This window comes from Pezoporus wallicus, unplaced genomic scaffold, assembly GCF_028554395.1.
Source record: "Pezoporus wallicus isolate ANWC-B61680 ecotype Strahan unplaced genomic scaffold, APGP_CSIRO_Pwel_v1 contig_6644, whole genome shotgun sequence".
NCBI classification, from domain to species: Eukaryota; Metazoa; Chordata; class Aves; order Psittaciformes; family Psittacidae; genus Pezoporus; species Pezoporus wallicus.
In genome coordinates this window covers 352,194-377,070 of record NW_026637098.1, presented here as the reverse complement: position 1 = coordinate 377,070, position 24,877 = coordinate 352,194, and the positions used below count along the sequence as shown (strand labels likewise).

General features: G+C 47.2%; 1 protein-coding gene across 1 annotated transcript in view; it reads left to right on the top strand.

Moving 5' to 3' along the window:
- Positions 1 to 408: 408 nt before the first annotated feature.
- Positions 409 to 24,877, top strand: part of ADRA1D (adrenoceptor alpha 1D) — a 50,281-nt gene continuing 25,812 nt past the window's right edge. The window contains exon 1 of the mRNA XM_057403212.1: positions 409 to 1,743. Coding sequence (XP_057259195.1) covers positions 777 to 1,743 — 967 coding nt within the window. The 5' untranslated portion in view covers positions 409 to 776. The remainder of the gene's footprint in view (positions 1,744 to 24,877) is intronic.

The window sequence follows — 24,877 nt, the reverse complement described above, 5'->3', positions numbered from 1 at the left end:
CACCCCCGTGCTGCCTGACCCCCCCCCCCCCCGAGGAATGGGTGCCTGGGGTCCCTTCTCCTATGGGATGGGTGTCTAACCCACAAGTGCATCCCCATCCCCCTCCTGGCGCGTTCCTTCCCCTCTCCCGTGTGCTCCTGCCCCTTTCACAGTGGTCCCTACCCCCCACGAATGGGTCCTGCCCCCCAAGTGCCTTCCTGCTCCTCCCACCACCTCGCCACCTCGCTTTACGCCCCCCCACTCTGGTTCTGCGCTGCTGCCGGCTTCACCCTGCCCCGGGCTCGCCTCGTCCCGCAGAGCAGCGCTGCTACCGCCCTCTCTTCTTCCTCCTCCTCCTCTTCTTCTTCCTCCTCCTCCTCCGGCACCTGACGCGGGGCTCCCGTCCTTCCCCCCCCCCCCAAACCGGCCCGTCCCCTCGCCGCTCCCGGAGCTCTCCCCATTGAACGCGCAGAGCAGCGGAGCCGCAGGGCGCAGCCCCCCGGAGCATGCGAGGGCAGCGGGGGGGCACGGAGCTCGCTGCCCCCCCGGGCGGGCCGGCGGCGGGGCTGAGCTGCGGCCGGAGCCGGCGGAGGGGAGCTGGAGCTGGGCAGGGGTGGGAGGCTCGGAGCAGCGCATCCCGCTTCCCTCCATCCCTCCATCCCGGCTGCGGGGACCAAGCCTTGCCCCGCCGAGGGTGCTGAGCGAGTCTCGGAGGGGGCTGCGGGGATCATGCCGGGGGGGCTGCGCCTCGGCATCGCTTTCTCCTCGCTCTCCATGGAGCCCGGACGTTTTCTACAATGACTTTCCCCGAGCTGAGCAATGGCAGCTTGAGTGGGAACAGGACGGGACAGGGCAGCCAGAGCGGTGCCAACCGGTCCTGGGGGCTGCAAGCGGAGGAGACCCCCGAGGGCAACGGCACCACGTTGACTTTCGCCTTGGACGTGCAGGCGGTGGGCGTCGGGGTCTTCTTGGCTGTCTTCATCCTCTCGGCCATCGTGGGGAACATCCTCGTCATCCTCTCGGTGGCTTGTAACCGGCACCTGCAAACGGTCACCAACTACTTCATCGTCAACCTGGCCATCGCCGACCTGCTGCTCAGCACCACCGTGCTGCCCTTCTCGGCCACTTTGGAGGTGTTGGGTTTCTGGGTGTTTGGACGCATCTTCTGCAACATCTGGGCAGCGGTGGATGTGCTGTGCTGCTCCGCCTCTATCATGAGCCTGTGCATCATCTCCGTGGACAGGTACATCGGTGTCAAGTACTCCCTCAAGTACCCCACAATCATGACTGAGAAGAAGGCGGGGGTCATCCTCGTGGTGGTCTGGCTCTCCTCCATGGTCATCTCCATCGGGCCACTGCTGGGATGGAAGGAGCCGCCACCGCCGGATGAGAGCATCTGTAGCATCACGGAGGAGCCGGGCTATGCCCTGTTCTCATCCCTCTTCTCCTTCTACTTGCCCCTCATGGTCATCCTGGTGATGTACTTCAGGATCTACGTGGTGGCCAGGCGGACCACCCGGAGCTTGGAAGCAGGGGTCAAGAAGGAGAGGAATAAATCCATGGAGGTGGTACTGCGCATCCACTGCCGCAGCGTGCTGGAGGAGCCTCTCTCAAGCACCCGGAGCAAGGGGCACAACTTGAGGAGCTCCCTCTCTGTCCGGCTCCTCAAGTTCTCCCGTGAGAAGAAAGCAGCCAAGACTCTCGCCATCGTCGTGGGTGTTTTCATCCTCTGCTGGTTCCCCTTCTTCTTCATCCTGCCTTTTGGTAAGTGAGCCTGTCCCCCTATCCCAGCCCCACTGCCCATGGCTGAGCCCCTGGGGACCTGCTCAGTGGGACAAACCTTCAGGACACAACTCATTGCAGGGAGATAACTGGTAGGGGAACACACCAGCAATGAATTAACTCAATTAATTAACACTTGCTCAATATTTATTAATCAGAGCCATATAATCAATCAAAGTAAATAGCAAACGAATAAAATAGCAGCACAATAATTGGTTTAATTAATTCTTTCTGCACTCAGCAGCTTCATTAACAGAGGCCAGGCGAAGGAGGAAGCAGCTCTGCTTCAAACAGGCTGGAATTGTGGCACAATGGTCTCCAAACAGCTTCACCATCCTTTCTCCCAGCCTCCCTTTGTCCCAGTTTGGGGAAGGGCCCCTGGATATGCCTCAGTGGTCCCAATCCCCTTCCATTTCCAATTCCATTGGGAACTGGTGATACTGTCGCACGTGAGTGAGGTTTGATCCCCTCAAGGAGCATGTCAGTCTGAAGCATTAAGTCCCACTGACTTCCCGGGATGCCAGTGCTGTGCAGGGACCTGGAACAGGACCAAGTCTTATCTACACAGTTGATGGTCCTGGGTGATCCCCAGGACTGATTCACCTCCCTCAGGAGCTGTGCCCTCAGCTCCTGGCCCTGCTATGGTGCCTGTATCACCGGGTGCTCATTTGGGGGTGCCCGATGGGTCGTGCTCTGAAGTTCTGGCAAGTTGTTTGCTGCGGTGAAAGGATGCAGCTCCCTGAGTGCAGAGAAGGACAAGCAGGCACAGAGCCCACTGGGGAGCTGTGATGGCCAACACAATGTCCCCTTTCAGCATCAGTGCTACCCATGGTCCATGAAGAGCAGGAAAGCCAGTGCTCTTCATCGCCACCTCACCCAGTAACAGGCACGGGACCTGATTAACTCTCTGTAGTGGAGCAGCTAAACCTAGGGCAGGGAAAAGAGATTAATGTAACCTGAATATTGATGCTGGGCTCTGCACAGAGCTCAGCAAAGCAGAGGGATCCATCACTCCATCTGCTGGGTGGGACCTATGGGTCCCACAGCCCCCTTGGGACTTGTATCCAGCTGACTCAGCAGCTAAGGAAGCATCATAGCTAGTTCTGTCCTTTCAATCAGGACTTTTCACATCCTCTTGCTTGAAGCTGCCTCTCAAGTCAATGGACACAGCATCATGAGCATAGATTTTGCCCTGCTGAGGTTTTGCTCTCCCTCCAGCTTTTGTAGCTGCTTCCCTGGGGGCAGCTAGAGCCCAAGGGTGTTAGATACCTAACTGAGGTCATTCAGTCCCCAGTGGGATAACTCCCCAGGACTGATGGTGCTTTGGGAGCTGAGGTGTCCCTGGGGTGGTGGATGAGGGCTGTGGGTGCCTGGTATCCCCATGTTGCTGTCTCGTCCCTCTGTGCTTCAGTTCCTCTCTCGGGGTGAGGGTGGCATTTGTGAGTTATCTCAGCTCTCCATAGGGGTGTTGTGAGGATGGAGGTTGTGGTGTAGCTCACTACAACTCTGACTACAAGATGAATTATCCCATCTGTCCGTGCCTCAGTTTCCCTTTCATTGATCAGGTGTATTGGGGAGGGGGGGGTGTAGCTTGCAAATAGTTTGGGAATTGTAGGGCTCAGGGAGATGCCAGTACCTGAAGGCAGAGCTCAGTGGGCAGCCCCAGTCTGGTACTTGCCTCCTTGTCCAGGGCAGGAACTAGCTCTGAACATCATTCGCAGCTTTATGCAGTGAAAGAAGCTGGGAGTTGGGATCCTGATCCTCTGCTTTATTCCCAAAACTTAGAGAGCAAACACAAGTGAATGCTTTTCAGTAGGAAAAAAATACTTTGCTTTACCATATCTGTTCTCCCTTGAAACCCTCAAACCAGCTTCTCCACTGATGTAAATCACAGCCCTTGCACTGGATTAAAAGGAGATACCCTGGGTTGCACCACCTAAAATCCAAACCTCATACTTGAAACACTTTAAGCATGAGCCCATTCTCTTCCTCCAAGCACACAACTTGCCAAGTCCTTTATAAACATGGCCTTGATCTTTACTTCCTGCTCTATTATATGGGTAATATAAACAGAGCAAGTGTTCATTTATTTTATGACTATGAAATATGCTGCCATTGATTTCACCCCCCCCTTTTTACTAATTGCAATTTCCTATTCAAACCCAAGAATCACTCAACGCTCTCAAGGAGGAGAGCAGAGGCTTCTGCAAGGTCTAATCTCTGATGTTAAAGCTCAGGAGGCAGAGAAAGCAGCAAAGTTCACTGTAAATCCAGGACCTGAATCGTGTTGGAGTCAATTCTGCTTGAAAAGCAGGTAGTAAATGGTGAAGTATAATGGCTTTTTTACTTGCCTTTTAAACAAACTTAGGTGAAACAGTTTGGAGCCAAGTGGAAGTGATATTGATACGCATTTAAAATGAAAATGGAACACTTGTGAGGAGCACAAATCACTTTCAACTCAAGTGAACACTGTTTCAATGGCAGTTTATTAAACAGTGAGCACTCAGATACACGCCAGACTGAGCTGTCACATGAGAATTAAACAAGTGATCTATTTTCTTATGAAAATAGCAAAATGTGTTGACTCTTTTCTATTGCAAGAAGTTGTCAGTGACGCCATTGACTGGTGAAACTTGTTAGGGATAAGGAAATTCATCAGCTGGAAAAAGACTCGAGCTCTACTTAGCATTGACTTAGCAACGAGAAACTTCAGCGCTGGCTCCGTCACCGATGTCTGTGTGAGTCTGCACACATCCCTGCAGAATAGTTTCCACTATGTTGGAAACTATTCTGGAAGGCTGCAGGGAGACCTCAGAGCAGCTTCCAGTGTCTGAAGGGGGCTACAAGGAGGCTGGAGAGGGACTCTTCATTAGGGACTGTAGGGACAGGACAAGGGGTGATGGGTTTGAACTGAAACAGGGGAAGTTCAGGTTGGAGATAAGGCAGAAGCTCTTCCCTGTGAGGGTGCTGAGGCGCTGGCACAGGGTGCCCAGAGAAGCTGTGGCTGCCCCATCCCTGGCAGTGTTCAAGGCCAGGTTGGACACAGGGGCTTGGAACAAGCTGCTCTAGTGGAAGGGGTCCCTGCCTGTGGCAGGGGTTGGCACTGGATGAGCTTTAAGGTCCCTTCCAACCCAAACCAGTCTGGGATTCTATGATTCTATTAATTGATGATGCTAGCAGTCACACAGAAGTAATATTTATCACATCGTGGTTGAGATGCTGCAATAAGCAATAATTTTAAATAACAGGGCCTATGTATGTGCCAAACATTGTCAGCCTTTTCTTTATGCTTAAATAATCTACAAAGATGCTTTACATCAGCTCAAACCCCCCAATACCTCTACAGTCTATTGATCAGCTGAACAATTTAGCTCACTCTCAGGTTTGTGAGACACATCTCTAATCACAGGATGCCATCACCAGGACTTTTAACACAATTAACAGCTTCTGTGGCTAATGGGACTCTTTAAGCTGCTGGCTGTTCAACAAGAGATGGAATTCTAATTACTCACATAACTCTGGTGTGGGTTGTGTCTCGTGCTGGGTGTGCAGTAGAGCACAACACAATGAGAGAGTCTGAAAGTCCTCACTATACCTGCTTCCTATAAAAATGGGGATGGGAGGGTTTTCTCTTTCTTATGGAAAGATCATTTGGCCCCAGAGCATTCCTGATCTGTTTTCCAAGACTGTCCTTAAAGCATTGCAGTGAAGGCAAGCCCATTGCTTTCCAAGGCAAATGATAGCGTTGCTTAGCAGTCCTCAAACGTGATTTCTTCTTCTTTTCCAGTTCAGAGTGTCAGCAATAACATTAGGCTTGTGTTGCAGCCTGAAGGAACGTCATTCCTAGGGCATGATAGCAGGGATGCACTGAACATGGCATAGGGACAACTGGAGTAGCATTGGAGGAAGAGTCCAGGCACAGGAGATCTGGCTGGGACTCATCTACTCTGATTGCGTCTGTCTAGAGATATTACCATGGAAAAGCAACCTGGGTTTCTTTCCAGAGAGAACATACTGACTTCCTGCAGAAGGGCACAGGATGGAATTCCAAGTAGGCACATGGATAACGACTCTGAGTAAATTAAGTAGCTAAAGCATTTGATGGTGTTGATTCACTCCTTGTGCCCTGGCGCAGAAGCCACCGGAGCGCAAAACAACAGAGAAACTATCCATGTGTTCTTGGAAATAGCCAGCAAAACCTGGTCATTTGGAGCCCAAATGAGTGCAGTGGTTCCCTTCCTACCCATTACCCTGCGTAGAAGGCCAGAGACAGATGGAAGGTTTTAGTAGTTTTTTTGCTGTTACAAGAGATACCGCTTTCTGGGTGTCAAATAATGATTTGGGCACCCAGGTTTAAACATATGGGTTTGCCTGGCAAAGTAATGCAGTGATTCACTGAAGTGACTGGGAATAGAACCCAGATCTCCCATGACCTATGCACAGGATTACTCTGCTTCCAGTCCACCCACCACATCACCAAATAAATCTATTTAAAGCCAAATGTCTGTTTTTATATCATTTTATGCTATCCTGACGCATCTGGATGCAGTTGCTATAATGGATGTATCACAAACAGGAAAAAAACAGACCTTGGAAAACTCAAAACCACTGTTGTTCCGTGGGCAAAACGCTATAAAACCTCTCCACAAGAGTTTTGGAAGCAGTACCAAAATACACCATATAACATTAAATGCATCTATATTAAGCTGTGCCTGATGGTTTTATTATATTTGTACACAGAAAACTTTGTCCTGGCTATTCTGGGAAAGAAATTTTAATTAGCCTGATCTATCTCCATTAATTTATATTTGGATAAATATTTGCTCATTAATTCTGTTAATCTGGTTAATGAGATGTCACAAAGATTGAGTAGAAGGGTGGGGATGCTCTTTGGTATGACCCCGCAAGGTGGTTGTTTAATCTCTTGTTGTTAGCTTGGTTCTAAATGGTTTTTACTACAACAGTATGAACAAAGTAATAGCAACCGTGTCACGTTAGCAAGTAAGGGTGTAAATGCTCCGTGCTACCTGTAGGGTTTTAATTAGAAGTGGGTAAATACAACGCTTTTGTTCAAGGCTCCTCAGAAGAAGATTATGTTTCCTTGAGAAAGCAGCATGAACTGTCTTCCAATTGATCAGTCGGGCTCAATCAGGTCATTACAGTGTTATATTCTAGGTAGGGCTGACAGTACCTATGAACATTAGGGGATCCTTCTAGAATAAAGTCCTAGTTCTGGTGCCAAATGTTATCTATTAGGTAACATTTTCTGTTCTGTGCCTTTGTAACTGGCTGAATTTGTTCTGACAAATATGAGACAAAATGAGACAGACACAACTGAGAAAGGTGACAGGAAAAAACATGGTGTTTGGTTCCTAGTAAGAAGTGCTTGAGTTTAAAAAGCTCTGGCAGTACCATGAGTCAGAGCAAAGATCTGACATTTCATTCCTTCATGACTGGGGGGTGCTAAAGCATAAATGTCAGGACAGGGTAGGAACTAGACAAAGGTGGCCCAATATGGGTCAGAAAGCACCTTTCTGAGGTGTTATCAAGAACGGGCAGTTTAGCAAAACTGAGATTGATGAGGAAGACCTTTAAAAGCAACGACCTGATGGTATCTGATGGATATTTTTGTTCCTCTGCAGTCCCCTGCACTGCTCATTTCCACACTGTTCCCATCTTCTCCAAGGTCAAGACAGTCCCTGGCATTGGGTGCCAACAGAATATGGTCTTCAGCCAACTGCTCTCCAGCTTTCTACATTATCAACACTAAAAAATAGGTGTTCTGAGGCTGCAGCTCATCTCATCCTAGTATTGCTATCTAAGCCAGTCAGATGAGTTGCACCCTAAAAGCACCACTGTCCTCTCAGTGCATCTGAGGGAGGCAAAGGTCACCAGCTGCCAGGTGCACAGTACATATCTCAACTAGCTGAGATGAATCCCAATGTGAAGGCAAATATGGGACTAGTTTTGCCAAAGTCCAACACCTTTCTAGCTTGATTTTGAGCTGATAGGAGTTAAACTTTAAGGATATGAAGTGCTCCATAACACAAGGGCTCAGGAATTGACATTGCTTTGTAGTTGGGATGGTAAAATGGCTCTAAAGCACCTTCTCCTTGGAGAGATGTGAAAAGTGTATCTGTTTGCAAACTGTTTGGCCATAACTGTGCTGAGTACCTTCAGATACCCATGAGGAGACAAATACTTCTGTCATCAGAGCAGAGCTGAGCTGGGTGAGGGGATACTCAACCAAGCTCAATTGAATACCACCTCTCTTTGCAATTGATGTGGCAGGGACACTGCATAAATAGAGCATGATCCTGAAATTAAACTCTTTAAATGTGAGAAAATGAAGTTTTGCAGAAGTGATTTTTGCTTTGACATGCTCAGTCTTTGGAGTCCTTAACTTTGCAAGCTCCTTAGTGTTCATTTAGCACTTTTATTACACAGCATACAGTATAACTTCCTTGCAAGACGTTGTTTTCTGTGTTCAATAGAAACCAACGTTCACCATAGTGGTAGAGTTAAACAAGACGTTTTTAAACACATAACCCAACTGCAAAGCAAAGAATGTGAAAATCTCTTAAAATATTTGTCCTCTGTATGAGAAAACACATCTTTGCTACAGCTGAAGCCCAGAATCAACAGTTACAAAGGCAGCAGTTTACACACCAGATTTGCAGCAATCATCTACCCATGGACGCTGGTGGGATCTCGCGTGGTGCCTGCAGCAATGTCTGTTTAATGTAAGCTCCTAAATTCAAGTGGCTGATGAGGGCAGGAGCTGCCTCGAAAAACAGGGGTTTTCTTTGAAATTTCTCTTTCCACATGAATTCAATTCAGGAAAATACCCTTGGATATTTTCGTATGGAGCATCCCTGGATACATATGGACCTCATTGCTTTTTATATGGTGATCGTCCTAACTGGTCTACATTTCCTGGTACACCCACATGTATAGTCTCCCACTGAGCCAACGTACAAGTGCTGGCTATGTTGTATCACAGGTTAAACCAATCTCCAGACAAGTAGTAATAGGAAAGCAAGTGAACTGCAGCTCTCAGAAGAATGATGTTATTGCTGACAAAATATTCCAGTGGTTGGTTGGTTGGTTGGTTGGTGTTGGGGCAAAACAAGGCTGTAAAAAGCTTCTGGCACAAAATGTATGTAGGGAAAAATCCAGTTTTCTAACTAAGAGATGTTTAGACATTTGTACTGACCCAACTTGCTTCACCTCCTCATTCTTTTTACACATAAAAGCTCCCAGAAGTCCTAGGGGAATGGTTGGACTTGATGATCTTAAAGGTCTTTTCCAACCCAGTTGATTCTATGATTCTATAAGTACTCCTAAAATATCTGGCTTTGAGGGTACAAAGCAGTGTTTTCCTTACAGGATAACTTGATTCTTCTTGTGTTCTATCAGCTCTCTGTAGGTTGTGAATCAGCTTTAATCTCTGAGCAAAGCTTTTCCCAGGAAAGCCTCTGTACTAACTACACTTTGAAAATGTGGTTTCCTGCTCTATCTGTGAACAAATTACCTCTTTTCCTTGTCAGGTGGTAATGAGGCACAGCTAAGTGTGGGGTCATAGCCCTGAAATAGTCATTCCCCTTCTCTTGCGTTGTCACCAAGGCAGATCTATTGCACACATCAACTCGGAAGAGCTCTTCTGAGGATAATCAGTGGGTTATTCTTCTATGTGTTGGCTGTTAAATGGTGGTGCAGGTGTCAGTGACATGTTGATGGGCCAGTACCTAGAGAAAATGGCTGATGTAAAGTTCAGGGTGTTGTCTTTTCGTTCTTCAGAGGAGGTGCTACATCAGGATTGCCACTGTATCTACTAGACAAATGCATCCATTCCATGAAGCAAATCTTGTGTTTTCCCCAGCCAAGCAGTGCAGTGACTCACATCCTCATAGCTTAGGGATCCTCCTCTTTGGAGGAGACTTCCACTTCCACATCAACACAGGGTCTTTTCCGGATTTCACAGAGTATCTCAGAGGCTTTAAGACTTTATGATCATTTTGAGCCATTTTTAATGCAAAAGGGTCTACAATAAAATATCAGCTGAAGGCAACCAGTCAAAAGAGGACTTGGGTAATCCAAGTATGCTATCTTTTATGAGGACCTCACACATGGGGCTCATCCAATCCATCAAATTACCAAGTAACACTTATTGGGTGGTAAGTCCCTGTGGACAAGGTCTCTGTGGGGTATGTGAGAGCACTCATCTCTCCCCCATCTCCTCAATTAGAGATAAGTGCTGTCATCTCAGCCCTCACATCTCTTGAATCTGACCATGGGGCTGGAGACAGCCAACTGTGGTGGAGCCCCTTAGCCACTATAGCTTGTTTCTGTGCAAGAACTGGGATGTGGGAACAAGGAAAGGAGTTGGAGATCTAGAAAGCACAGTAAGAGACGAGGAGGAACAGGAGGCTCAGGATGCAGTGAGGCTTGTGAGGTGCTAAGAAGGCTGGTGGCAAGACCTTAAGGTTCACTGAGGTGACCCCACAACAGAGGGTTTGCTGAGTCCCAGGACAGAACCATCCTTTCTCTCTCCTAATACTCAGACTCCCAAGAGTGTTTCCAAGAGCCAAACGTGCTTTATGGTCTTGGTTTTGCTTACCCACCTGCTCTTAATTTGGTTGTAGCTGAAAGGGTTTGGGATTTGGGAGCGAGGGTAGCTCATGAGGACTAGCTTCAGTACTAAATCTCAGCAGCTGGCTGAGTTGCTTCCACAGCAGAGCTACCTTCCAATTTGGCAGCTAATTGCCATCCTTACTTGCTGTAAATATTTGCTTTAAAATGCCTCTAGGAACAATAAGTGATGAGCTTTTCCTTCTGAAGGCTCTGCTTTTATGAGCATTTGCCATTCAGAGAGCTCTCAGCCCTTTGCACCTGTACCTGAGCACACATCCACAAATAGCCTCATCTCCTCCTTTCTCCAGAGCAAATTACAACCACTGCAATGCAAAAATGAAGTCTCAGGTGGGTATTGATTTGTTGCATTGACTGTCACAGTGAGGACCTACCATGACTGAAGGAAACCTGACTGAGTGGTAGAGGCAACATTCCCATCTTCCTGGGCAACGTGTGCTGAGAACAAACTTATCCCAGTGGTGCCAGCTCCATAGTTCACAGGACTAAATAGGAAGGAGAGGAACATGCACAAATGTCATCAGGGAGAGAGTGAGCTGTTTCAACTCTGTTCACCAGTGGACAAGAGGAAACGGCCTCAAGCTGCCCCAGGGCAGGTTTAGATGGAGCTGAGGAACAATTCCTGCCCCAGAGGGTGCTCAGGCATTGGAACAGGCTGCCCAGGGCAGGGCTGCAGTCACTGTCCCTGCAAGTGTTTCCACCCTGTGGAGATGAGGCCTCCGTGCCATGGGGCAGTGGTGGCCTTGGCAGTGCTGGGGAATGGTGGGACTGGATGATCTCTTCCGATGCAGTTGATTCTATGATTCTCTGATCATCATTTTTGTGTGGGGAAACTGAGGCAGCACTTACATACCTGTGGTCACTTGGTAGCTCTTCAGTATTGCAAACACACCAGCTGCTTCTGCCTGCCCTGCTTCCCCTGTTTCAGTGCTGTATAAAACTGTCTCATGGAAAGTCACAGAAGACATACTTCTCCCTGCACCTTAAACTAGGGGTGCGATTGGCCCAAGAATGGATCTCCTGAAATGGCTGGAACAGGATATGGCTTTTTAGCTACTCCTAATGAATAGCGTTTTTCTAAGAGACCTCCTTAGCTAATGCATTTGGAGCCGAGCCAGAGAAATCACCAGGTCTGGTGGCAGAAAACCAACTGCCAGCTCACTAAAGACAGGGCATTTCCTCCTGCTAGGAAGTTTCCAACTCACAACTCGGCCATTAAGGGCCCTGAGATGCAACTTTTATTTTTAACGCCTCCAGTAGTTGAAGGAAAACCAAAGGGAAACACCAAAACCCACAGAAGAGGCTGCTCAGGGCAGTGGTGGAATCCCCATCCCTGGAAGAGTTCCCACACCGTGTAGACGAGGCCCTCAGTGCCATGGGTTAGTGGTGGCCTTGGCAGTGCTGGGAATGGTTGGATTTTATGATCTTAAAGGTCTTTTCCAAGCTGGTTGATTCTATGATTCTAAAACATTTGCAAGGGATTCCTGCTGGGAGGAGTCCCTGCCCCAGACAAGTCCAAGGTAACTTTTCCATTGCTCACAGGGGGTAGATTGGTGGTACTCAATAAAGGAAGATCAGCAGGAGATAGCAAGTAGGGAATGGCCCCAGCCAGCTCTCTCCAACACAAATCTCACCAAGAAGTGTGCCTGGAGCAGTGTAAATGTGAGTTGGTTGGTGCCATTTGGGTTCAGGACCTGGAACCAGGCCCTGTTCTGTTCAGCAGTTAATGGGATCTATATTTCCCCTAGGGAGTCAAAGGCTGGAGCAAATCACAGCGGTTCTCTCATCTGATCTGAATTAAGGAACTCCTGGCTGCATTCCCCTACAATACTGTTGCAATGCAAAGTTGCAGGTGATGAAAAGCCTAAGAGCCAAGGTGTAAATCCTCCAAAATGTGTCCATGGTGGGAACACAAAATACGTAAGGAAGCCCTGCAAAAAATCTCCCATTCAAGGATCAGTTTTGCTATACTGAAGCTCCATGGTGTTCTGCCATGAAAAAGATATTTGTGAAAGCATTTAGGCAGGAAAAGATAAAAGAGAAACTTGTTTAGGTGGAAATTCATAGCCTAAAGCCTAAATTTGATGATTTGTAGTATAGAAACTATGTGAGTTCTCACTCTTAGAAATTATAGTGAGAAATGGGGATATATTCATGGCACACTTATCTTTTCTTGCAGCAATAAATCAAGAAGGGGTTAGGGCAACATGACTGGGAAATGGACAGGAGCCCTCAATGCAGCAAGAGGATGGTCTGGAGCCAGGCATTTTCAGGGCAGACTGAAGGGAGCAGGTAACAAGCACAGTGAGCTCATGGTAGATCTCACCCCTGGCTGTTTTCCAGATGCAGATTTCCTCAGATCACTCAGAAACAGCCCATGGGTAACAACAGGCATTATGGAGGGCACTGGTGCCAAAATCCAGGGACTCAGAGCCACTTTGGAGCCTCTAGGTCACCAGATGAAGCTGGTAATGGTGTTATCTCTTGCCCTCGGTGAGAGCCCTTCTGCCTGAGTCCCAAGCAGGGAACCTGACGTGTGTATTCACACCCCGGATGTGTGTTCAATTTGGAAGGTCACGGGGCTCACACATTCACAACCCAACAGTGGAGACACCATTAGATGCTCGCTGACCTACTTTGAGTGCAAAGAGCAGAGGACTTGGGTTCAGAGCAGCCGCCAGCTCAACTTCTGCCTTCCAAGCCAAGTTCTCTAGGAGACGCTTGTCAAACTGCACCAGCAAAGCTTTTCAGCCATGGGCTATTTCTGTTCCCAGGGTTCCTTCCATAGGAATTATCTGGAAAGCTGTGAGGATGTGCTGTGAAGTCGAGCTGGCGGGCAGCCACAGGCCTGGCTGCCTCCCTCAATAGCGAACTCAGGCTGGGGATTTGGGGAAACAACACAGAATAGGGGGTTGCTTTCCGTGTGTTCCTTGCTGAGAGACGAGCAAACAGAGACAGAGGAAGAGGGAGCAGAGCACGGGGTTTTCCAAACAGTGTATCTTGCCCTTTCTTCTGTTTTGCAACAGCAGAGTTATTTGGGATGAAATCACATCGCACTTCCATTGACACCACACAGTGACAGCACTTCAGGGCTCTCGCAGGCTGGTCTATCCGAGCACTTTAATGGTGCTCAAGCCCATTAGCCATGTGCTTCAGCCCCTTTTGTTAGGTGCTGTACAAACAGTAATGCTATTTCTAACCCAGAGGAGCTCAAAGTAGCGTATCCAGATGGATGTGGGAGGCAGGATTGCACCCAGTGGGATCTATGTGCAGGCAGACTGCAGTTTTGCCACCATTGAAGCAAAGGAAAGGAAATAGTGGTATAGCTATTGGTAGATAGCTTCTGCTGTCCCAGGAGAGCAACCAAGAAGAAGGGACCAACTCCCATTGGATCTGATCACCTCCTTGGCCACCAGTGTTCCTCCCTGATCCCCTTCCCTGAACACCTCCTTACCACTGTTTCCCTTTCCATCCATGCCTCTGATAAACAAGGCATGTAACTGCTTCTGGTTTGCAGGTAGACAAACAGGTTAGGCGTAGAACTAGGCTCACAGGTGAAGACATCTACGTGTAATGTTCTATGGGTAGCTGTGTGTATGTGAGCTGGTTGTCTCAGCTCCCGTTATTGTCCATGTCTAGAGAGCTAGAAAGCTAACCAGGTCTGGATTGCAATTTGCATGCCCCGTGTTGTTCAAAATCCCCTGAAGCAGATGAAGTGACCATGTGGGGGTTTTGGTTGCACGACAAGCCCTAGAGAAACCCTGTGCTTTCCTAGAGGGACATCCAGAAACCATGTGGCATTTATCTCCAGTGGTGCAAGCCACGGAGGCAACCTCAATGTCTACTTTTGTATGACCTGGATTGCATCCTGGCCTGCTTTCCCAAGAAATTAGAAGTAAAACCAGATAGCCTTGAGGAAAACACTCCTGGTAACCTGCCCACACAACCATTTCTTTCTCTGTCGCATAGACTGGAGCGTAGGTTGTGCCCTGAAGCTTGGAATCTTGGTATGCCAATATGTTTCCCTCAGATGCACCCTTCCAAAGGCTGATTCTGAAGCTGTGTCCCGAAAATAAAGGTAAAGAGGTCATTACTGCTTTCTCCCATGGCTTATGAGGAATCAGTTTGGCTTCCTTTACTTTGCTGGCAAGCATTAAAAGAATGCCTAATGCTTCAGCACAGGAATAGTAGGAAATGTATAGAAAAGTCTTTGAAGGAATGGCTTAATCTTTGATGACTGGCAGAGACAGAGGAGTCATCTGAGTGCCTTTACTGGTCTGACCTGTATGTTTCTCCTCTAGGCTCCTTCACTTTGGCATGTTTATCCAGGGAAGTAGGATCCAGCTGGCCAAATAGATGGAAAATACAGAATTACTTGCCAGCCTCTCCATTTAGGACATGCAGTGATAGTAAGGCTGTTGGATAGGGTGATGGTGTGCCCAAAACTTGTCGCATCACAGCTTTAGGTCTTTGCCCACCAACTAACGCTGAGATGTGAGAACCAGCTCAGAAACAGCCAGCATGACATGTGTGATGTGCAGACTCCTCCTGGGCTTTGATACCATCCCTTGATGACCCCAGCATGGCCACTGCTCTCCTACAGGATGGATCCATGAACTTCCCCCACAGGTCAGGGGAATCTGGATGTGGGTGGTTTCATTCTCCTGCTGCAACAACAGGGCAAGGGGAAGTATTTACACTGACAACAGAACTTTCCCAGTGTCTGAAGCTGTTTGAGTCAAAGGCAGTGAGGGCAAGGGGGGTGAGTGAAGACTGTTTACATTGAACGTGGCCATCAGCCTGTCAGCATTTATTCCACACGTTCAGCTGGAAAGAGCCTGCTCCTTCTCTCTGTGCACTCTCGCTGCACATCCATCAGCATGCACTTAGAGGAGCCACAGGTGATTAAATAATTTGCTCCAAAAGCAAGCCTGTACAGCTCAAAGCAGAACTGGGTGACTCACAGCAGAATTCAGACAAGCTGTTGGAGAGCAACATAGCCAGAAGTGTGGTCGCATCTGCCATCCCATCAAGTGTACTGGAAATCCCTCAAGTACTTTCTTGCTGTATATGCTTCATCTTCCTCTTCCTCTCCCTGTTTCTCCTCCTGTATGCACCCCTCTGTGGCTCTGGTGGCAGGTACCACAGACAGACTGCCACTGCCGATCACCATGTTGCAGAATCCTATCCAAAATCCCTTGAGCTCCATGTGTGTCCCAGTCCTTGACCCTCTGCTCCTGTGTTTCTGAGGAGGGCGCTCTGGATATTATTGCAGCCAGCTCTTAGAAGCATTATTGTTTGCAGTGAGAACATATCTGTGCCTCATTTGCAACCATTTAGTCTGGTGTCCATATGATCTTCTTCATTAAGTAGTTATATTCTTGCCTTGGCTTTCACGGTTACAGATGACAAGTGGCCTTCCCTAACAGTGAAAGGTCTTCTTCCCCTGTAGCTTCTTTTTGCTGCATTGAACAAGTGAAGATTCATCCCACTTAATGAATCCCCTTTTGCCTTTATCATCTATATTCCTCCACTGGTCCATCTGGATTTGCATCCCCTTCAGATATCATTGATGGTTTGGGAGACCAATCTTATACTTTACACTCACACCCTTGAAAGTGCACCAGGCAAAACAGTGTCTGGGCAAGGAGTCCTTTGTGTAATCCTGATATCCTTGTTAGCAGCAGTGCAGATCACACCTCCCACCCAGAGAAGAGAAGGAGAAGGCAACCACCATCAGTGTGGTGGTGGGTGTCCCCTGCGATTGCCACCATGAAACCTATGCAGCTTGGTGTGTCTGTTAAGTCAGCACTGGGTTTGGACTCTTGTAAGTCATGCCACAGAGATCTCCAAGGGAGAATGTCTAAAGAAATACATGGATCCTACCTGCCATGCCCAAGTGCATGCTCAAGGTTGTAGCATAGGATTTATTTCATAAGCCCACCCTCTTTGCTGCTGTTTTGCTCCCTAAGGGACTCTCCAAAGGACCCCCCTTCCCAAACCCATCTGGAAACAGCTCCCCTTGTCACTGGAGGGGATTTCCATCAGCCAGTGATGAAATGTGGATCAAGAACTGCTGCTCCACTGCCAGACATGAGTCATCCTGCATCCCTAACACCCGCTCATGGTCACCATGGTGACTGGGTCAAGCACCTCTGAAAAATTATCTGGGAAAGCCCATATTTCTTTCACCTTATTGATTTCTGGTCATTTCCAAATGCCTGCTCTAACCCTTCTCCTTCTCCAGCCCAGGATTGACCTGCATTTCAAGGGTATAGCAGCTTGCAGGGGACCAAGGAGACTTTATTTCATTCCAGGCTGCAATCATCAAGGAGGCAATTCTAGCACATACATGTGAAAAAGATGTCACGGTCCATGAGAAACCACTTTGCTTGGGAAGAGAGAGACAGAGGGACTGGGACAGCCATAGGTGGTGTCAGGACCTGGTTTCCCTACTCTTTCCATTAAATACTCCATCAGTAAGGTTCTCAGGTGGACAGGCATTGGAAGTTAGCTTGTGCTGTAATAAGGTAGGGTTTCTTTAATAGAATAGAATCAGAATCATAGAATGGTTTGGGTTGGAAAGGACTTTAAGATCATCCAGTTCCAACTCCCCCGCCATGGGCAGGGACACCTCACACTAAACCATGGCACCGGAGGCTTTGTCCAACCTGGCCTTGAACACTGCCAGGGATGGAGCATTCACAACCTCCCTGGGCAACCCATTCCAGTGCCTCACCACCCTTACAGTAAAGAATTTCCTCCTTAGATCCAATCTAAACTTCCCCTGTTTCAGTTTTAACCCATTACCCCTTTTCCTATAGCTACAGCCCCTAAATATCACACTTTCCTAAGTATAGGTGGTTACACATTCCACCTCTACCCAAGAAAAAGAAAACACCTTTGCATCAGTCACAGGAGCGAAGGATCTCAAGGTTAGGAACCCCTCTTAGGTGAAAAATTTAGGAACCTCTTTTCTTGGCTTGCCCTTTGCTTATGCTTATCCATTCTGTCCCATCCTCTCCCATCTACACTGCTCCAGATCTTCCCTGGGACTCACCTTTCTTTGCATGCACATCCCAGCCCCTTGGGAATGTGGCTTTGCTTTTCTTCCTCCTCTGTCCATTGCTTCTCATAGCAACTGACATCTCTATCTCCTGGTATTAGAAGAAATCCTGTTCACTTGTCTGGCAGCAATGGTGAGGTCATTTTTCATGGCTACAGAATTTAGGTGTCTGCACTGTGGTCACAGGCATCACCACTGTTGTCACCCTCACACCTTCATAGATCCTTGTACCCAGAGCTGGTTTCCTTCCTTCACAAGGTTGAGTCCTTCCTCATTTAGTGGTTGTTGGGTTCCATCCCACTCTGAATGCCTCTTTTAACCAACTCTGCTGGTGCCAGGCTGGTGACTCAGGAAAGTTCCAGTACTTAGCAAGTTTTCCCTTCATTTCTTCTTCTCTTAAGTTATCTTTATTTCATGTTGCTCCATTTTATTCCCTGCACAAACCAGGAACACTCTGGCAGGTTTTGACATGTAAACTGGCATTTGGGTCCTGCAGATTTTGGAGACACCACCAAAGCTGACATCAGTGCTAAGCAGTAGCTGTGCCTCTATTATCTGAAATACGGGTGAGGAGCAAAAAGCGTCCCACTAGACAGCTGTTTCCATTAAGTTTGGGAATGCCTGCAAAGCCCTGCAGAAAAGCAAACTGAGCTGTTTATTGCCATTAACAAACAGCAAAAAAAAACCCACAACCAACCAAATAGCAAAACAACAGAGAATACAAGAATGCGATCATTTGGGAACAAGTAATTATTTGTTATTCCTACTAATAAAGTCTATTTGTACTGCGGGAACATGCGTGTAAGAGCTGGAACTCCCATAGTAAAATGGGAATTCCTCACTCTAAAGGCTTTATTCCCTTGGTTTGGAGAGCTCAGCTGTGTAAATTGTTGACTTCTGGGCATCATTAAGTTGTGGGACTATCACAAGGGGTCCACAGCAGATGAACAGAGGAATATCAAGTATTAAGATGTGGATGTTGTCAGTAAAAGGCTCTATAATGAGGTTGGTGCATCACCCAAGGGAGATCCAGAAGGCTGATAATGGTCCTTTATCAGCAGGTTTAGGAACTAGGTTTAGGAAGGAAGAGAAAGAATTGTTGGGTCAACAAAAGAAAATTAAATTGACCCATAGTGTCCTATTACCTTTTGTGTTTTGTTTAGGTTCAGTTTGGTTTTGTAAGCTTAAATGTAGGTGAATTTTAATGCAAAGTACTTTGTGATGCCTGTTCCTCCATACCCCAAAAGAAAGGTTTTACTTAGAAAAGTTTTAATACTGACATTTTGCATTTATTTTTCACATAATCTCTTTCTCTCCCATCTGCTTTGGCCAAAATAATTGGATGAGTCTGGCCTATAAGAAAATCTGTTTGTCTCCTCGGGTCTGTATTCATATCAGCGAATGAAAGAAGCAACCAATATATTTATGCCCTGATACCATCAGATGTCTTATTTTTCTGGGAGGCTGCAATGCAAATGGTGTCAGGAGAGATATCCTGGTACAGGCTGGAAAGCTCTTGGGAATCTCTTCATTGTGTATACAACGATTAGGAAGGCTGGCTAATGAAGCAGACACATGTTATTGCTAGGAACAACAATGGCATTGTTTGGCCGTACCTATATTTGTCTTCCCTTTGCAGAACAATTCCCAGACTGAAACGCACCTTTGTTGCTCTGTGTATCCCAAAAGCCATTTTAGGGGAGCAAGTGACCTCTCTGAAAGGAAAGTCACAGACTGTTAGCAGTGGTAGAGAGTAGGAATGGATGTCACCCAGCCCTGACAAAGTAACCACCAGGCAGGAGGGATCAGTTTGCCATCGCTGGTCAGTGGGAGCAGCATCAAGGGCCAAGCACCAGCCATGGGGCCAAATTCTTCCCAATGTTACCTCAAAATCCCTCTCTGGAGCTCTGGGAAGAGATGGTATCACTCACACCTCCTCATATTGGCCACATTTGGGATACCTATGGCAGAGGAGGTGTGGAACAAGGGTAGATTTGGGACCATGAAGGCTCCCAGGCTAAGTACCAAGGGAGCCCTGCCAGCCTGCAGAGCCAGCCCATAAATTTGACTGTTTCCTCTCTCTTGAAGGGAGCATCCAGGGATTTCCTTGTGCCAGGACATCAAAGAGGGAATCATAAATAGCTGTCTTATGTAGCTAATTGATACCAGTCCTCTTTAGTCCTCTGGGGGGTCTCTGAGGGAACAAGCCAAGGGAGGATGGAAGAAATGAACAAAGGAGCGTGGATGTCCCCGGGTGTGAGGAGAGCAGAGACCACCTTCACCACAGGGTCTCCTATGGGAAGCAATGTCCCAGCTGGTTCAATGATCCCCCTTCCCTGCAGACAGAGTCCATCAGTAGGATCTGGACTGATTTGTCAGACAGCACCTAGGGGAATCTCTCATGTCACCCAACTCCTTCTTCTTATCTTAATAGCATAATACAAGGATGTCAGGATGAAGGAGTGTCCTGCAGAGAAGGCCTTGGGGTACTGGTGGATGGAAAATTGGACATGATCCATCAGTGTGCTCTCGCAGACCAGAAAACCCAACTGTATCCTGGGCTGCACCAAAAGCAGCGTGAGCAGCAGGTCAAGGCAGGGGATTGTCCCACTCTGCTCCTCTCTGGTGAGACCCCACCTGGAGTACTGTGTCCATCCCCAGCACAAGAATGACATGGACCTTTTAGAGTGGGTCCAGAGGAGTGTCGCAAAGGTGGCCAGAGGATGGAACACCTCGGTGATGGAGAGAGGCTGAGAGAGCTGGGATGTTCGGACTGGAGAAGAAAAGCTTCTTACAGAAGTTTTTCATTATATAAAGGAGGCTTTTAAGAAAGATGAAGAAAGATTTTACAAGGGCCTGTAGGGCCAGGCCAAGGGGAATGGCTTTAACCTGCCCAAGGGGAGACTGAGATGAGCTCTTAGGCAGAAGCTCTTCCCTGGGAGGGTGCTGAGGTGCTGGCACAGGGTGCCCAGAGAAGCTGGGGCTGCCCCATCCCTGGCAGTGTTCAAGGCCAGGTTGGACACAGGGGCTTGGAGCAAGCTGCTCTAGTGGAAGGGGTCTCTGCCCATGGCAGGGGTTGGAGCTGGAGGAGCTTTAAGGTCCCTTCCAACCCAAACCATTCTATCATTCGGTGATGATCTGTGACTGGGATTCATCTGGAAACTCTGGCTTAGAGGGGCAGCCATGATCTGTCTCCTCCACAGGGTCAGCATAGGATATTCTGCATCTCAGTAGAATGCCTCTGTGCTTTGATTTTGTAGAGAAATGAAAATTACCTTATTAGAGAGCCCAAATGGTAAATCTCGCCCTAGGACAATCTGAAAGCCAATGTCCATTTGTCACGGCATGGTTTGATCCTCTCTAATAACTGGAAGGGCTTTCTTCAAACAGTGAAATTTTCTGAGTAGAAGCATTTTGTCCTCCATTCTCATCAGTCATCAAAAGAATAAGAGACCTCTCTTTCATGCTGCTTGCATTATTTCTGTATTCCAAATCAGCAGCTTACCTTTGTGCCCAGTCCAGCATGGTTGGGAATGGAAGTGTTGGCTTTTGCAGCAGTCAGGAGTGCAGGGCTGAAACATCTGATGATATCCATGCTGCTGCAAATTACAATGTCCTGCAGACCTGCACGTATTTGTATTTGCAAACCTGAAAATGGCTATTCCAAATACAAAGCTGGCATCTTAACTGCCTGCAGGTGATTGATTGGCATCTTTTGCATTAAATGGCTGGGAAACAGTGTGTTACAGAAGCAAGGAAGGAGTGAGATACAAGTAAAGAAAACCATTAGGCAGGGGTTAAAATGGGGATGGAGAAAAGATCCAACTGTGCAACCTCTCCCCTTCTCCTTCATTTATCCCCTCATGCCAGAAGGTTTTGTGCTCTCCAATGTCAATTCAGAGTCATCAGCAAATACACATCAGTCACATTTGACCATCTTGTGATACCTGAGGCATGGATTCAGCTTCTTGCACACCTGCAAAGCTCTTGCCATTCTCCTGGGTGCAGTGGCCCAGAGTTAAGTGAAGCATTGAAGCAGATGCTGAACTCACGAGATGCCCAAGTGTCAGGTCTGGATGCAGACCAGAAAAAGGAGGATTTCATTGGAAAATGCCAGTTGGAAAACCAAGTGGAAACGTCCCAGGTTTAACAACCTCTGCTTCAATCGCTATTCACAGCTCCAGGGCAGCCCATTCATGCCAAGTTTCCATGGTTTTCTTACCATGCAAAGAGCAGAGTGAAAGCCTTGGCAACTCTGCTCTAACCCGGGGTTGACTCCTGGATCCAACACAAGTAACCTGGAAGCCCTGAGCATCCTGGCTCCAGAAGCATGAGTTTTCTCATGCTTCAAGGCTTCCTGATACAATTATGTTAATTCAGGGGACTTCAAGACACTCCAGATTCCCAGATCCATAAATTCCAAGGACCGCAGGACTTCCATTGCCTGATCTCCTGTGTTGCTCAGCCCAGGGAATGTTGTTGGCCAAGGACTTTGCATCTTTGGTGCCCTGTGGCTGGGAAGGCTTGAGAAGGGAAATAGGGAGACACTGCCCTACAGTGCAGATCCATCTTGTGGTGGCTGACATTTGGCATCGTTGTCTCCATGGATTAACAAGTGTTTCTACATCAGTTTTCCAGGGATACATCCCTTTCAGACATCAAATGCACTGAGGTTCTTAGAATTCTTCCTATTTCTTTCTAATTTATAGTTCCTTGGAAATTTTTATTATTTTTCTTATTACATTCTGTTTCTGTGAAAGAAAGCAAATATCAAACACTGAAATTTCCTAGAAACCAGATTTCCAGATAGCTCTGTTCCCAAGCATAGATTGACACACTCTGCGAAAGCTAAGTCTTAACATTCCATCCTGTCACGTTAAAACCATGGGGATTTGGGGGTTGGAACTGGATGATTTTAAGGTTCTTTCCAACCCTAACTATTCTATGATTCTATGATTTGCACCACTGGCTTTGTAGAAATACAGATGGTTGGGGCTGGAAATTGTCTTAAGGGATGATCTTTTCCATCCGTTGGGTTAGAGGAAATGGATCTAGCCTATAGAATGAGGATGTAGTAGAGTATTGCCATTACCTGGTTGCCCTGGTATGAACCTGCTCCCAGTGTGCAAGTCTAGTTTAGCTCTTTCCTGTAATTAGGCAGTACCTGCATCACTTTAAATCTGTTCTGCAGGGGTTACCATTGAGGGAAAAGGCTTTACCATCCAACAACAGTCCAAGTATAAACTGTGTGACATAAACTGACCCTAAATCCAACTCCAGATTAACACTTCAGCCTTGTAACTGTGCCCTAGTCTTGTAACAGGCTTTCTTTACTCTAGGACTATCCTACACACAACACACACATTGACATGCCTTCCCTGAAGCTGAGCTGATTGTCTTATAGCATGATTTGGCCATAAGTATGCCTTACCAGCAGATGTTTCCAAGCAGCATAACTGTCAAAGGAGTACAGGTTATCTCATGTGCAGGTTAAATGCATGAAACCAGTGTATCTGTTAGGCAGAAGTAATTATTTCACTTTAAAATACATTAGACACAAAGCCTGATTTGAGTTGGTTTTTAATATGGCCTGGTCAATATTGTCACTTGTTAGAAGTTCAGTGTCATTCATGTGATGCTGGAATTTTGCCACCCTTAACCATGGCTTTGCCATGCCTTGCTTGATTTAGGGACTTAGAAAAAAACCCAGCCTTCTGACCAGACACTTGGAACCCAGTGGAAGGGGTGGGCATCAATGCCTTGCTCTTTGGTTTTGCACAGAAAACCTGGTTAGCCATGGGTTTAGTAGCGGTTGGACTAGATACTTCCATAGATCCCTTCCAAACTCATTTGTTCTGTGTCTCTAAAATCAGATCCAAAAGGAGAACCATGCAAGTCATAAAAGTTATAAGTGATATGGTTTATTATACTTCAATTATTCCACTCTCAGTCTTTCATTCCAGTATGTTAAGCCCATATCATTGGATAGTTGGTGTGCACCCATGTGTCAAAATTTCAGTGAAATAAGCTGCAGTAAACCATTTTATCAGTAAAACAAATGGAAGTTGGAAGTTCCATTTATTGGAACAAATTGGAATTCCCCAGATGCTGAAGCCACCTGGGATATGACAGCCTTTATCTCTGCTAGAGAATTCTGTTAGCCTTCAAAACAGGGTGGCTTTGTGCAAGCAGCCTATTAGGAATGGACCTTGGGAGGTTCCTCTTCCACACTATGTCTAGTGCTGGTTTCATGGGCCAAAGCAGTTCTTCTTGTCTGTTCTAGTAGTGGGGACATTCATAGGCAAGCTTCAAATTCACAATGAATATATAAGGAGGGAAAATTGGCTGACATAATAATGCTCCAGAAGATAGATGAACACGTACAGGCATTCACATAGGAACCGCACACCTAAACTATCGTTACCATGACAAGGTGGTATGGGATGTCATGCTGTTTCCATTAAAGATGTACTAGGAAGTCCCAGCTAGCCTCCAATTTCTACTCAGAAAGCAGCAGATCCTGTGTCACAGTAGCCAGTCTTGTTTGCAAGTGTTGGGTGTCCTGTGTCATGCCAAGCAGCACAAGGCACTGCTGCACAGGTATCAGCACTGAGCCTTTCACTCTCATGCACCACCTAAATATGGGTGTCAGTTTGTGAGATTAATCTTTCCCTTGAAGCCCCCTGATAATCTGGGTCCTGGCTGTTCTGGGTCACTGAAATCATCTCTCTTATGCTTCCTTTCTGTCATTCAGTGGAGCTCCTTCTTTTTAAGCACTTTGTTTCAGTTCAACCATACAGATTAACACAGTCTAGTATTGGGCAAATAGTTTGCCCGCTCCCTCCATATCATTGCCTTTATTTATTCCAATAGCTCCACCTTTAAGTGAGCTTTGATTTCATGTTTGTACCTAGGTGAACATTGTGCAGCTCTCCTGCTTCTCTGGTCTTTGCTATAGTACCCACCACCTCCAGAGGTAACCGGGATCCATGGAGCCCATCCTTTGTTTTAAACGGATGTGCCACTATCAAGGAAGGATTGTGAGCTGCTATTCCCATTTCATTACAGGAGCAGGAGTGACACATGTCAGTCTCTTCATTTGCTCATGATTTTCCCTAAGCATGGCGTAAAGGCACATCTGCTGAACAGCTTGCTGCTTTGCAGGGAAGAGTGGAATGCATTTTTAACTGGGGAATTACATAGACTTCATGGGGCTGTGAAAAGCAGGTTGCTCCTTCATGTTTGCTTTGCTGGCACAAAGGGGATGAAATCCAACTAAACTCAGGAGGAATGACCTGGCTGCCCTAATGGGACACCCTTCCTTCTGCCTGGTGAGCCTGCACTGACACTTGGGGTTGCTTTGAGCTGCAGCTCAGGTCTGTGAGAGACCTTCATAGG